The sequence below is a fragment of the Amia ocellicauda genome, chromosome 11 (assembly GCF_036373705.1).
Source record: "Amia ocellicauda isolate fAmiCal2 chromosome 11, fAmiCal2.hap1, whole genome shotgun sequence".
Lineage (NCBI taxonomy): Eukaryota > Metazoa > Chordata > Actinopteri > Amiiformes > Amiidae > Amia > Amia ocellicauda.
The window spans coordinates 33,182,241-33,196,894 of NC_089860.1; the positions used below are offsets into that span (position 1 = coordinate 33,182,241).

Consider the following 14,654-nt stretch of genomic DNA (forward strand, 5'->3'; position numbering starts at 1 on the left):
GCGGCTGGAGCGGGAACCCCCATCCTGTCTTCGCTGGGCGCAATTGTCACACGGAGACCTCGGCTAATGAAGACGAAACGGCGCCTCTCATCTCTGGGACTCTGGCGGCTGTCGGGGGAATTGGATCGGAAGAGGCTTTCAGAAAATACACTGGATGTAAAAAGGATCAGTCGGCTTGTGTTGCAGAAGAAATCCTTCAACAGGGGGAGGACAGGAAATGTGGGGGGGGGACAAGGAAGAGTGGTCTTTGAATTTATACAAACCACATTTTTTTTGAGAGAGTAGCAGGGTTCCCAAAAAAATACCCTGTTTGTTTTTCTTTTTATTGATCCCATCCTGATGGGTTTTAAAACCTTTAAGTCCGATGTGTTTGCCTTCAAGATGGCAGTTTGCATGAGTGCAGGGGGAGGGGCCTAAACGTGTATCGCATGTGCGTTAGAAAGTGAGTTTCTGTGTTGTCCTTCTTGTGTTGCAGAATTTGAGAGGTTGCAGAAGGATTTGTGTAGGCAATGTGGTAAGTTCCCTATCGCTCTATATAACATCGTTACTCACAATGAAGAACAGTTCTTTAGGAATAGAGCCTGTATATCTTACACACTCCCTCCCAGTGCTCGTGTTACTCATTGTAACTCATTGTATGTGGGATAGGTTATGGTCAGGGTCAGGACTTGGGGGTGGGTGAAGGTTACACGAGTGTGCATCAAAACATATTAACATAAATATTCTGGTGTTTTTCCTGTGATGTTCAGACGCAAGTGTGTTTTTTGACTATACGTTCAGTCAGATGTCACTATTATGTCACAGCCTGTACGGTATAGTACCAGAGTGAAGTAACTGATTTCATTTCACTGGAGACTACTACTCTCTGCAGCTTTTCTGCACATCAGCACTTTATACCGAGATCTACAATTTGCATATCATTCATATTCAGGCAGACAGCGAGAGTCCCAGTAATGACAGCCCAACAGTCACACTGTCAGCAACACCCAATGGATGTAACTTTATAATTGGCAGGTTAGCTTAAGGTACTTAAAACAAGCCCTAATTGTACTGATTTACAGCCCCAAGCACAACTGTAAAGCTGTCATCCTCACCTACTGTCAAGATCTTACCTTACAAATGTCATTTTTTCTCTCTTTCCAATATATCTTCATGTCGAAATGAGAATTCGTACCCTGGTGTACTTTTGAGAGAAGCCCAGCAAATAGTGCGGAATTAACAGTCTTCTACTAACAGTCTTCTCATGTATCCCCCATTCTCTAGCGTAAAAGAAAGTTTAAGATCAAAACCCCCTGACAGCTACTGCATTGTCAATCTTCTAAACCATCTTGTTTCGCCATTCCAAGCGTCAACCCGAAAGTCACTCCTACTGGATTTTTGTTTGATTAAAAACTGCCCCCGAATCACCCAGTTGTTTCCCGCAGCCCTGTCGGCGAGTCCGCTGGCCGTCCAGAGCACCGCGGAAGGTTTTAAGCTGTACTGCTCTTTGAAGTACTTTCTGGATTACATGAAAACCAGCTGGTATTTCAAGTAAGTTCTTGAGCAGCCCTGACCCAGATAAGACTGTAATTGATCATTATTCTTATTTATTCCTTGGCAGACACCATTCTTGGTTGATACTATATGATCATATAACATTTTACCCTTTGTCAATTTCACATATCTTTGGAACTGTATCAGGAGTTAAACTATGAAACAACCACCACAGTAGGTTTCAGTGTCTAACAGCCATCGTATTCCTCATCAAGAGAGAAGAGAATGGATAGTGGGGCGAGGACTAGGTCCGGGAGCAGCTCGCAGAAGGTCTGGATAGAGATCTTGAACCCCACGGAGTCGGACAAGGGCAAATACACACTGGAGATGTTTGATGGCAGAGAGACCCACAAGAGGACACTGGACCTCTCAGGCCAAGGTAGAAGAGCGCCACTTCATTAGAGGAAAGAGCTCTTATAGATCAAGAGTGTTTAGGTGTATTAGTAGTGCTCAAACCCTTGATCAATATCACAGCACTTTCCTTTTTCCCCCTTTCTTTCAAGCATTTGCCGATGCCATGACAGAATACCAAAGACTGAAGTGAGTGCCAAGTTGTTAATGGGTTTCATATTGAACACAATCAGCTGTACACTTGGTTTGGGAAAGAGACTAACATGAGAACACAACACTTATACATTAAATCCCTAATGGACAACAAGACCATTCCTAGATGACGTTGGTAAGCGAATACATGTCTCCAGAAGAAGTTGCATTTAACCGATCGCTCCTCTATTATCCCAAACAGATACAGAGACTCATCATTTCACAGACCTTGAATGTAAAACTTCCATAAGATCACTTTACCAGTTTAATTTGAACAAAAATCTATAGTCTTTGTTAGGAGATGTCTGGAGACCCATTATGTGTTCATTAACATTACCATTAGGGAACTGTAGCAGTATTGAGACTGGGAATAGATATATAACCGTAAAGATAAACTACATTTTCCTTCTTCTCTTTCTTTTCTCTGTATAGGCAAGCGGCTCTTGCTGAAAAGAGTAAGACACCTTTCTGTCGTGTTTAATCTGAACTGCATGTCTGGATCTCTATAGAAGCTCGCTCTCCTTTGTTGACTATACGATGCAAACAATTCAGCCATACTTGAATCGTTTGCATTGAGGTCGCTTTGTGATTGTTACTTCTTCACATCTGTGTTTGAAGGACAATATAGTCCTGTAACGAATGTGCTCTACTGCTGTGCATTGAGACGCATTTTGTCCTGTGTCTTAGTATTTGAATTTCATATTATATTCCATGTGTTTAATATATTACCTTTGCAATACATCGCTTTCTCTCAGTTCCTAGTCAAATGTCAATCACCATGGACAAAAGCGACAGTCGAATATAACAAGTGCAAAACAAATGTGTTGTTTCAGACCGAGCTAAGGTGACCAAGGGCCTGCCGGATGTGGTGGCGATTATGGAAGACAAGGTACACTTGTGACATATTCTATTATCCCAAAGACAAAATCACAAAAGCGTAGCACTCGATCTTGCTTTGAAGTGTGGCAGTTTGAAAGGCATTCAATTGAATTAAGCTCGTTCTGGCCTCATCAGCTAAACGCTGTACTGAATACTGTTCAGATCATCGGCTCTTCAATCATTCACATCACAAAGAGGAATGTGCGAATCGCAGAGCTCAAGGTTTTCAGGCCGCAGTTTACACAGGTGATGATCAAAGGACTGGTCCTTTAATGTCCCTCTTATTTAGACCAACCTAAAGTCATACAACCGGTTTGTTGTTTTGTATACATGACCACAATACTTGATTGTTAAATAAGAAGCTTACAATCCACTCTGAGGTCATTTGAACGGATTCAAGCAGATATCAAATTTCCCTCCGGTCATCAGTTTAATCAATAAAAATCCTTGCAGGTTTTTCTTCTACACTAAAACTCATCCTTAAAGATTTGTAAGCAACACTGTAATGGTTTAGTGTTGTTTTATTATATAATATATCAGTCTTGGTGGGGTTTTTCTCAAACTACTTAATCAGACAATTGGGAGACGGCAGCAATTAAAGCTAGTTGGTTAAGCCCTCTCTTCAGGGCTTCGTCAGCAGGATGCCCAAAAACTGACGCAAGTTTGTTGTTCACCTGAGCAGTCGCTGTGTCTCACCTGCTTCCTGGCGGGGGACCCGGCCCCGGAGGTGTTCTGGCTGAAGAACGACAGAGAGATCGTCTCCGGGGCCCAGTACAAGATCACGGTGGAGCCCGGCTGCAGCTCCATCATCATCAACTGCGTGTCGGCCGCGGACTCGGGCAAATACAGCATCTTCGTGAGGAACAAGTACGGCTCGGAGACGGTCGACGTCACCGTCAGCGTGTACAAGCACGGGGAGATGCCCGCGGAGGGGGCCGTGGAGATGTAGGAGGTGGTTTATTGGGGGGAGGTTGTTGGTGTTTTGATTTTTTTTTTTGCCCCCGAAGGAACCTAAACCTAGGGCTGGGATTAAATCCAAATTTGTACCCACCCAGTCAATAGAAAACTATGAGCTGCGGCTGCTTTACTGTTATTCTACTCGAAATCTAACCTCTGTCAAGTTCAGGTTTGTAGTTTGTCTGAGGCGGTGGGTCAATGTTTTGATGTAGCCCAGCCCTAGGACTCCTTTTGTGTGGTTGGTTGATGTGTTTTTATTTGCTTAAGTGGCCATTTTAATTCATAATGCATGTGGCACTACTAGTGACATCAGAATACAGGTTTATGAGACTTCCTTCTCCTGTCCTAACCCTTCGATTCTCCAGCTGAGCTCTGGGTTACTTCATTGATCCATGGGTTATTATTTATTTCTTATTATCATAACTGTTCAAAACAAATAAGTAACCATTAAAGGTAGGGTATCCTATTTTAATTTGAAAATTAAACAAAGTTATAATTCAGATTTAAATCCAGAATTAAGGTCACCAGTTTTATTGGCATTGCAGTTGAGAAAGAAAAGTCTGGTTTTATAGGTTTTTATAGGTATTCATTCCTTAAAGGTTAAGTGCAGATCATCATTAGTAAAAACCATGAGCATTACTTTATGGAAAACTGATTTTACTGATTTCCCCACAGCATAAATATATAAACAAAGAAACAAAGAAATGGTAGATGAAGTTAATATCTCTCATTTTTCTTTTTAGGACATAATATAAACTAATACTAAATAAGCCACACCACTTAATACGTCTCGGAGAATAATATGCAAGTTAAAGATTAATACTCTTGGACAGTTGAGAAGACCTCATCCGGAGTGATTTCTCTTCGCCTTTAATAGCAAATTACATGGCACTTTAACAGCATTAGTCTCTTTGTGTTTGGAAACGCACCCCTGTTCAGAATTCAATTAGACTCTGTGCTATCTAATATTAAAGCTAAATTACTCTGATGTGGTTTAAAACCAGTTGCGATGCACTCAGGACAGATTAGATTAAACACAAAGACGTGCCTCGCTTGCTTCTTTTGATTGATATAATTTATGCACTCTTTCAGGTGTTATAGGCAGTTAACTTCATTGTAAATCAAGCCGCTGTTCATCGACGACTTTGAAAATGTCCCCGTTTTGTTGTCTGTCTGCTCCAATAAAGATGAAACTATGTGACTGAAGAACTCTGCCTCTCATTTTGGAGTATTTCAACTTTATTTCTGGTAGGCCATCGTTATTTCTCAGATGCTTGTTAACTCACTCCTGACAAAGCAAAGTGCATCATCTCTGGGTCGTTCAACTCGTCCAGGTCAAACACGAGAGTACCCAGGATCTTTTTTTATTTTTGAATCTGTAGTGTCTGTATCCACATATTCACATAAAAGAACACAGGCAGCTTGAAGTGCAGTGCGAACCTGATTAATTAATTAACTTAATCTGTTAATTGTCCGCCCTTTGCCCAGTATATTAATGAGTCTAAAATTGCATAACTCGTTAATGTACTGGGGAAAGGGGGGAATGAAGCAGATTAAATTAACACTGCACTCAGGACTGTGGATACAGACAATCAAAACTACTGATAAAAAGAGAGAGAGAGAGAGAGAGAGAGAGAGAGAGAGAGAGAGAGAGGTAGAGAGAGAGAGAGATAGCGAGAGTGAGTGAGTGTGTGTGAGAGAGAGTGAGATAGAAAGTGAGAGAGAGGGAGAGAGTTGGACACTGCCCAAGGGTAAGATTCAAATTGCTATCTTTAGCTTAGCTTTCTTAACCTGAATGTTTGCCTTAAATAAAACACTAGCTCCCTACATTAGAACCAGTCCGACGAGAGGCTGATAAATGCATATACACTCACCTAAAGGATTATTAGGAACACCTGTTCAATTTCTCATTAATGCAATTATCTAACCAACCAATCACATGGCAGTTGCTTCAATGCATTTAGGGGTGTGGTCCTGGTCAAGACAATCTCCTGAACTCCAAACTGAATGTCTGAATGGGAAAGAAAGGTGATTTAAGCAATTTTGAGCGTGGCATGGTTGTTGGTGCCAGACGGGCTGGTCTGAGTATTTCACAATCTGCTCAGTTACTGGGATTTTCACGCACAACCATTTCTAGGGTTTACAAAGAATGGTGTGAAAAGGGAAAAACATCCAGTATGCGGCAGTCCTGTGGGCGAAAATGCCTTGTTGATGCTAGAGGTCAGAGGAGAATGGGCCGACTGATTCAAGCTGATAGAAGAGCAACTTTGACTGAAATAACCACTCGTTACAACCGAGGTATGCAGCAAAGCATTTGTGAAGCCACAACACGTACAACCTTGAGGCGGATGGGCTACAACAGCAGAAGACCCCACCGGGTACCACTCATCTCCACTACAAATAGGAAAAAGAGGCTACAATTTGCACAAGCTCACCAAAATTGGACAGTTGAAGACTGGAAAAATGTTGCCTGGTCTGATGAGTCTCGATTTCTGTTGAGACATTCAGATGGTAGAGTCAGAATTTGGCGTAAACAGAATGAGAACATGGATCCATCATGCCTTGTTACCAGTGTGCAGGCTGCTGGTGGTGGTGTAATGGTGTGGGGGATGTTTTCTTGGCACACTTTAGGCCCCTTAGTGCCAGTTGGGCATCGTTTAAATGCCACGGCCTACCTGAGCATTGTTTCTGACCATGTCCATCCCTTTATGACCACCATGTATCCATCCTCTGATGGCTACTTCCAGCAGGATAATGCACCATGTCACAAAGGTCGAATCATTTCAAATTGGTTTCTTGAACATGACAATGACTTCACTGTACTAAACTGGCCCCCACAGTCACCAGATCTCAACCCAATAGAGCATCTTTGGGATGTGGTGGAACGGGAGCTTCGTGCCCTGGATGTGCATCCCACAAATCTCCATCAACTGCAAGATGCTATCCTATCAATAAGGGCCAACATTTCTAAAGAATGCTTTCAGCACCTTGTTGAATCAATGCCACGTAGAATTAAGGCAGTTCTGAATGCGAAAGGGGGTCAAACACAGTATTAGTATGGTGTTCCTAATAATCCTTTAGGTGAGTGTATATTCATGATAATGCACATGAAGGTTCAACCAAATGCGTAGCTGACTGTATTACTGATAATTAATGGGTCAGCACAGCAGAAAATACACATTAGCCTCCACTGCAATAAGATGCTGTTATGAAAAGCTGTCCAGGTCCCACACAGAGCCGAAAAACACAGCGGTTCATTGTATTTCACAGCCATTTCATCCCAGTCTGTTATTCGTGATGTCGCCACTAAGCGGCGCCATTCTGCTCTAGTCATATTAGGATGACTGTCACTCAGCACTGGAGTGCAGGGATGCTGTGCAGAGGGCCAGGGCCAGGGTATTTACTTTGTTTGCCTTTTTTCTTTAAAACAGAGCACCAAAAAGCAGTTAAGACAACATACGCAGGACTGTAGCAAAGGATACAGAAGGAAAACATAACTGCAGATTCCCAACACATAAAGATACATGACAAACAATAAGCATAGGGCATCCAAAACACCTCTGAGTCACATAGTGTATATATATATCAAGCCCTCGAAGATGATTTGCTACAAACGGCATAAATCCCCTGCATGCATTTGCTTAGCAATTGTGTAGTGCTGGTTAAAGCCCATCAAGTTCAATTCAAGCCCTAACCGAGTAAGTTTGCATCATTATTATGAAATCACAGTCCACTCTAACAGAACGCGGTTTTAAACACTACAGTTAAACATCCCAGACAATGGTTGAGTTTTGAGCCTCGGTGTATTATAATCTCCCTATAGGACGGCTTCATGGCGTGTGTGAATTCCCTGCAGGATCCTCTGTTGCGTTGCTGCTACTCCTCCTCACAACACCAGCGATAAGCACACTCTCTGTGTTTTTCAGCCCTGCTGGAGACCTAATTAAAAACATTAAGAGATAATTGGGATACAATTACGAGAGCAACCAGGCACCCAGCTGCTAATTCAGTAATTGCCTCCCTATCTCAATGTATGTTTTCAAAATGTAACTTAACCGCTTTACATGCAAAACAGCTCCGTTTCACTCGGCTCACTTTGGGTCGTTTGTTCTCCAGCTTCTGTAGTCGAAAGCCCTTGACGGAAATAACCCCCGCTCCTCCCGAAACAATCGCCGAGCAGCACGGGCAACGCTGCCAGGAAGATCTGTAACTGCAGCCTGACTAACAAACACCCCCTTGTTCCCTCACATAGAGACCAGTGAATGGGATCAAACCGCACAATCCCTTTCCCACAACACCTGGCACACTCACGAGACCTTTGCTTGGGCCCAGGTATACAATTGATAATGGACATAAGCACAGAATCGCATGAAACGAAATCCTCACACCATAATGGCTCATTACACACTATAATACATTGTGCAAGAGCGCTATTCATCTCAGACAAAGATGTGTGTGGCTACCAGCCCTCTCTCTCCCTCGTTACCGGCCTGCAGGGAAACGAGGGCCAAAGCTGATGTTATGGGAACCAACAGTCTCTGGGCAACAACTCTGGCTTAAAGCAAAGAGTGCAGTGCATCACACAACCAGCTTTTAGTGCTGGAGCGCCCGAGCTCGCCCCGGACTCTCTCCCTCACACGAGAGCCGCTCTCAGAGTCGCATCCCTCCACGGCGTCACATGCCAGGGAGGGTTCATCTGCACCGAGGTGATGCAAGTGAACTTGAGGTTATTTAAATAAGTTGTTTAGAAATCGCTTTAGCACACACACACACACACACACACACACACACTCTCTCACAAAGACAATTGGTTACTGATTAGGTGAAAGGGAGAGATTCGTGCAACGCTGATATAAATACCCGGGTGCGCAACATCCTTGTGCTTTCACACGGCTTTGAGTCGCCCCACAGACACCCTCCCGTAGGAGCAGAGGCGACAGATGGCAGGCATGGCGTTCAACGGGACATGGCAGGTCTACGCTCAGGAGAACTACGAGGAGTTCCTGAGAGCGATATGTGAGTCTCGCCCTTTGAGGGATGCTTTCTGCAGCTTAATTAAGTGTCTTACTCAAGGTGCACTGACTTGGAGTGAAATAACATTTAAAATGAAGGAATAATAAGAAAGTGGTAATAAATCATTAACTAGATGAGATGATAAGAGTTGACCTACAAGAGTTCAACTGCAGAAGGTTAAATGAACTATTATGCCAGGATAATTGCACGGCACTGAATAAAACAATAATTTACAGCAGCTTTGTGATGAAAGGTTACAAAATGGGCCGAGCTATTATTCAATTGTCACTCTGTTGGTTCTGCTCTACATTTGTTGGGGACAAGGTGAGCTTTAATTATTCTATGTTTTCAGAACTTGTTTTAATTGGACGTGCATGGTGGCAAAGCACCAAAACTGTAGTCTTCTAATTATTCAGCAGTTCGATGAATACAAACTGTTAAATCTCGCTCCAAAAATAAATCCATCTCATGCCTTTGCTTTCTGGGACACATCCAAAACTTCCTCACACAAAACCCCACAGGGCCGCCAGCTGCGAACAGTGCAGGGTGCGACTCGGGTCACTGCTTTGATCACAAAATAAAAACTCTGAAATTAGACTTTTCATACAAAAGCCATCGTTTCCAGCGGCCAGGTCTGCCTAGGTCGACAACAAACAATGAAGACGAGCCTGCACTCTGATCGAGCAGCCGAATAAAACACCGCCCTCAAGATGAGGACAACGAAAGACAGATCAAGGACACAACGTTTAGTGAAAGATTTCAGTGGTTTAAAGGGTAGGACTTCAGATTCAGACTAGCTGCTTACATTTGACCCGATGAGAAAACACTCGATACTGTGTTTGTGATGCATCATTGCTTGACAGCATCTAATTTAATCTAAACCTTAGTCAACCATCTGTATTGAATTTGCCTGAAAGTAGTAAATAAAAGGGTTGATCTGTTTGTTTGTCTTTTTTTGCAAGAGGATGAAAAGGATTAAAAACATGATTTAAAAAAACTGACAAAAGTGAACACTGTTCAACATGCCCAAGACAAATATTCTTTATGTATATTTACTGCCAACTGCGCATTTCGCTGAAAAGACAGTAACAGATCCGTCAGGGTGGATTGTGTTCTGTGGCCCGATGTTAGGACCTTTTTCTGAAAGTCCAGAAAGACGTTTTTGGAAACTTAAACTCTGAAAGTCTAGGATTGGATAGATTGCATAATTCTCCTGAAAAACTCCCTGCAGTTACTTTCTCCTATAACATTGACTGTCCTGTTTGAGGCCAGTGCCATGTGGTCTGTAAGAGTACAGTATAGTTGAGAGAGTAATCATAGAAAAATCATCATATAAAAGCCCTCAACCACATTAATACATCAACCTTTAGATGTAAAAAAGTCCTTCATCTGGCTGTCGTCTGGCAATATATTTCTTTCCTGCCCTGAAGCACGTTGTCGGATTCTGAATGTGATAAAACGCTCGTAGCTTACAGACCAATGGCACCACTAAATTTAATTACACTCCCTTGTTTCTTCTCTTAAACAATGATGCCCGAGTTGCACGTCGCAGGAGGCTTGTTAAAAGCGCTGTCAGGCCTCCTCCATGAGGTGCTCTTAAATGTCAGGCGATATTTGAAATGTGGAAATAATCTGTCAATCTTCGGTGCCAAATGTCACAGGAGGAATGTGCCGTTCATCTCACTTGAAAGCTAAGTGGATTTATAGTTAGGCTGCCATAATTGAAAACCTGACATGTGGGAAGTGAAATGCTTGTAGTGTCTTCAGTCGGGAGAGAAAAGGGAAAATAAAACAGCATTTTATAATTGTGTTTGGAAAAAAGTGATTCAGGTTGAGCTCAGCTGTGCATGGCAACATGTGTCTGTGTGTGTGTGGGGGGGCATATTTAAATGGTACAATCTTCCTTTCATGGTAGGCACTGTAGAGCAGGGGTTCCCAACCCCTTACCCTGCTGGAGCTCTCAATTACTTAATTGATCCCTTAATTGAAGTAATTTGCTTACATCTGACTAATTGAATTGTGTATCAAAAGTTGGTTACTTATTAATTCCTTATACAACTTTATACTTAACTGAAACCCCCTGCTGTTACAATAATTAAAAGGCTCTGATTTAAGAAATTATTAGCTCAATTAAGGGTGCAATTAAGTAATTGGGAGCTCAGCTGGAACAGAAATCAGCACGGTAGGGGGTCCGCTGCTGTAGGGAACAGTGAGGGATTGCTAATTTTGTCTCGGATCTTACTACCCCAGAACATGTGGAAATTGCCCTGGGGTTTTAACTCTAATTCTGCAGTAAAAGACTTGCAAATATCAATTATATCAACCCTTGCTACTGTAGCACAATATTTGTGAATCTACATATCCTCAAGTATGATTGTTTATAGCAGGTAACCTTTATATAGCAGTTTCTCCTTCCTACATACATTAACACAGAGGAGAACTATAAAAGATAGTTCTCCACTACAGCTGCACAAGGCTGAAGGTGAGCCGTTTGCTTTCTTCTCCTCAAGCGTTACCGGACGAGGTTATCAAGATGGCAAAGGACATCAAGCCCATCACCGAGATCAAGCAAGATGGAGACCATTTCGTCATCACATCCAAGACGCCGCGCCAGTCCGTGACCAATACCTTCACCATCGGGAAGGAGGCCGAGATCACCACCATGGCGGGCAAGAAGCTCAAGGTGGGGTTTGCCCGATCTCACACTAACCCCATTAGAGAATGTCATTGATGGAGTTTTCAGTGTATGAAGCCATTTTGTTGATAGATACTGGTTTTACTACCGAAGTATCGCGAGATGTTGGTCTACATAGTGTTACTAAGGGGAATTATGTTTTGCCATTTCTTTCCAGATTAAAACCACTGCAGTTCAGACAAATACCCATAATACACATTTGATTTGTAGTCGCTTACTTTATATCACAGAAAACACGTTTTCGGCTTACTTTCAGACATCACGACAGGCATGTTTCGGGGATGTGTGTGAAACTGAGGACCTGTGCTTTTCACACAGTGACAGCTCGGAGGCATGCATGACAGATTTCTTTTAAAAAGCTCTTGATCCGCATGGCTTCGTGTGGACGTGTGTGTTGTGCTCGTCCCTGGCTCTCCTGCTGAGAGCTGTGAGCTAAAACTTACAACACGTCGCCCTCTAGTGGCAAAGCTACGTTATTAGGGCAAGATCGACACCTAGTAGGAGTGTATCAAAGCAAACTTGAGTAACTTTAGTTACTATTGACTGGTTGAATTTGCCAGTGTTTTTGCTTTAATGTGCCATACATCGGGAATTCCTAAACCAGTCCTGAAGGACCCCCTGCCCTGCTGTTTTTTGTTCCAGCTGAGCTCTTAATTACATAATTGAGCCTTATAGTGCTTTGCTAGTTCAATTAAGCAATTAAGATCTCAGTTGGAACAAAAATCAACGGGACCAGTTTGGGAATCCCTCCTGTAGACAAATAATATATGTATGTATTTATGTTTCTGCAACATGTACTATATTTTTTATTTCATTAGTATCTGTGTTTGACTAGCATGTGTCTGTTTATGCAACACATGACAAGGATTTGACTTCAGAGCATGGTTAAATAGTTGCCATGCATGGATCGCTGACTATGTCCTTCTCATTGGCAGTGCACCGTCAGGATGGAGGGGGGGAAGATGATTTGCCAGTCAGAGAAATTCTCCCACATTCAAGAGATCCAGGGGGATGAGATGGTGGAGGTTAGTATGAGTCCAAATCAGAATTCAAAGCAGAGCTCCATAAGTTTTATAGATTTAAAACAAGCATCGCCTCGAGGGGTGTGCATGTGGGTTGGGTGTGTGGACGGGGTTTTCCATAGATCCAGTGTTCCTGGATTCATACACATTTCGCATAACCTGATTTTGCCGTGTGCCCTTATATACACAAAACACAGTCAGGTAAGTGAAATGATAAGTGTTTAAACCATCAAACAAATGTCAGTACTCTTTTATTTATATAACGGTATAAAAAGCACTAGCACATCTCTATTTAACATTGGTTAATAACAGTACTTAATTGTTTAAAACACTTATATTACTGAATACCTGATATATTAAATATAGCAGATTTTCCCAAACCTAGCATTTTGAACCCAAGGTACCATTTAAACTAACGTGAAACTGAAATGAAACACGTTTGTATAATTCTTAGTTATATCCATTCTACAGTTGCTTTATCACTGTATCTTCCATCTATTGAACTGCATGCTATATTTCTATGCAATGTATAGCTTTAGTACTTTGTTGTTGTTGTTGTTTCTCTTCAGTCAATTCAATTTTCTCGTTTTAGAATTTAACTGTTGGATCTGCCACCCTGACCCGAAGAAGTCGGAAAGTCTGACATCTCCAACGCACAAGACCTTACACCGAATGCTGGGAGTATAGGGTGACTTCATAGGCAAATAAATAAAACATATTAAATGATACCAATAAAAGTGTGGACGAGTTCATTGTCTTCAGCCTTTTGATAAACGACACCCCTTTCAAATACGCTGCAGCAACACAAATGTAGGGCACCATTCCTGAGGCACTCCCCCTCCAACTATAAACACCTCGATGACACTGCATTTGTTGCACATCAGGGTTTAGTTTCCTCTCCCTGAATAAAACCAACAGAAAACATAACTTCAATAAAGGTCTGTTATCAATCACAGTTACAACTTTAAGCTCAAATGAATTGCTTTAATTGCTCAAATAAATTAATGGTATAGTTTATTTTGGTTTATTTGTAAGGATGTGAACAGAATTTCCATCTCACAGACTGTATCACACCATGGGAGGATAAAAATAAGGCAGGGTGGCAACATCAGCCATATATAGACATGCACAAATCTCAGTTTCCCTGTGGAGAAAATTTTAACAAGCTCTAACACAGTGAGGACACCTGGGACGCGCCAAACGCACAGAGCTAAAAGCGCTGACAAGAAGGTACATGATCAATGTACAGCTTTACTTAAGAATGGACTCATCTCATTATTTTGCTCTCGATTGAAATACAGTGGTTATTAAACGGGAGTGAAAACCAGAAAACATCTTGGATACATTGCTGGCAGAATCCCATTGTCTGAGCGTGGAAGAATGGCAGTGCAAGACACAATTGATAAACATTCAATAACTACAGTGAGGGAAAAAAGTATTTGATCCCCTGCTGATTTTGTACGTTTGCCCACTGACAAAGAAATGATCAGTCTATAATTTTAATGGTAGGTGTATTTTAACAGTGAGAGACAGAATAACAACAAAAAAATCCAGAAAAACACATTTCAAAAAAGTTATATATATAGTTACTCTCTTAAAGGGAGTGCTCCTAATCTCAGCTCGTTACCTGTATAAAAGACACCTGTCCACAGAAGCAATCAATCAATCAGATTCCAAACTCTCCACCATGGCCGAGACCAAAGAGCTGTCCAAGGATGTCAGGGACAAGATTGTAGACCTACACAAGGCTGGAATGGGCTACAAGACCATCGCCAAGCAGCTTGGTGAGAAGGTGACAACAGTTGGTGCGATTATTCGCAAATGGAAGAAACACAAAATAACTGTCAGTCTCCCTCGGTCTGGGGCTCCATGCAAGATCTCACCTCGTGGAGTTTCAATGATCATGAGAACGGTGAGGAATCGGCCGAAACTACACGGGAGGATCTTGTTAATGATCTCATGGCAGCTGGGACCATAGTCACCAAGAAAACAATTGGTAACACACTATGCCG

At 42.2% G+C, this 14,654-nt stretch overlaps 2 protein-coding genes across 2 annotated transcripts in view; both read left to right on the forward strand.

Annotated features, from left to right (window-relative positions):
- The window catches only part of myom3 (myomesin 3), a 53,811-nt gene extending 48,698 nt beyond the window's left edge, over positions 1–5,113 (forward strand). Inside the window, exons 31-37 of the mRNA XM_066717536.1 lie at positions 476–514; positions 1,425–1,530; positions 1,749–1,912; positions 2,037–2,073; positions 2,509–2,531; positions 2,910–2,965; positions 3,638–5,113. Of these exons, the coding sequence (XP_066573633.1) occupies positions 476–514; positions 1,425–1,530; positions 1,749–1,912; positions 2,037–2,073; positions 2,509–2,531; positions 2,910–2,965; positions 3,638–3,904 (692 nt within the window). The 3' untranslated portion in view covers positions 3,905–5,113. The remainder of the gene's footprint in view (positions 1–475; positions 515–1,424; positions 1,531–1,748; positions 1,913–2,036; positions 2,074–2,508; positions 2,532–2,909; positions 2,966–3,637) is intronic.
- A 3,656-nt stretch (positions 5,114–8,769) lies between these two features.
- On the forward strand, positions 8,770–13,382 carry fabp10a (fatty acid binding protein 10a, liver basic). Its single transcript, XM_066717537.1, has 4 exons — positions 8,770–8,928; positions 11,436–11,608; positions 12,556–12,645; positions 13,235–13,382. The coding sequence occupies exons 1-4, from the start codon at positions 8,853–8,855 to the stop codon at positions 13,283–13,285; spliced, it is 390 nt and encodes a 129-aa protein (XP_066573634.1). The 5' UTR covers positions 8,770–8,852; the 3' UTR covers positions 13,286–13,382.
- Positions 13,383–14,654: the final 1,272 nt, after the last annotated feature.

Bases quoted from the DNA above. Each gene is read 5' to 3' on its own strand.
- fabp10a (XM_066717537.1), top strand. From the start codon at position 8,853: ATGGCAGGCATGGCGTTCAACGGGACATGGCAGGTCTACGCTCAGGAG. The intron at 8,929-11,435 runs GTGAGTCTCGCC...CTTCTCCTCAAG, and splicing joins GGAGTTCCTGAGAGCGATAT to CGTTACCGGACGAGGTTATC. The intron at 12,646-13,234 runs GTTAGTATGAGT...TTCTCGTTTTAG, and splicing joins AGGGGGATGAGATGGTGGAG to AATTTAACTGTTGGATCTGC.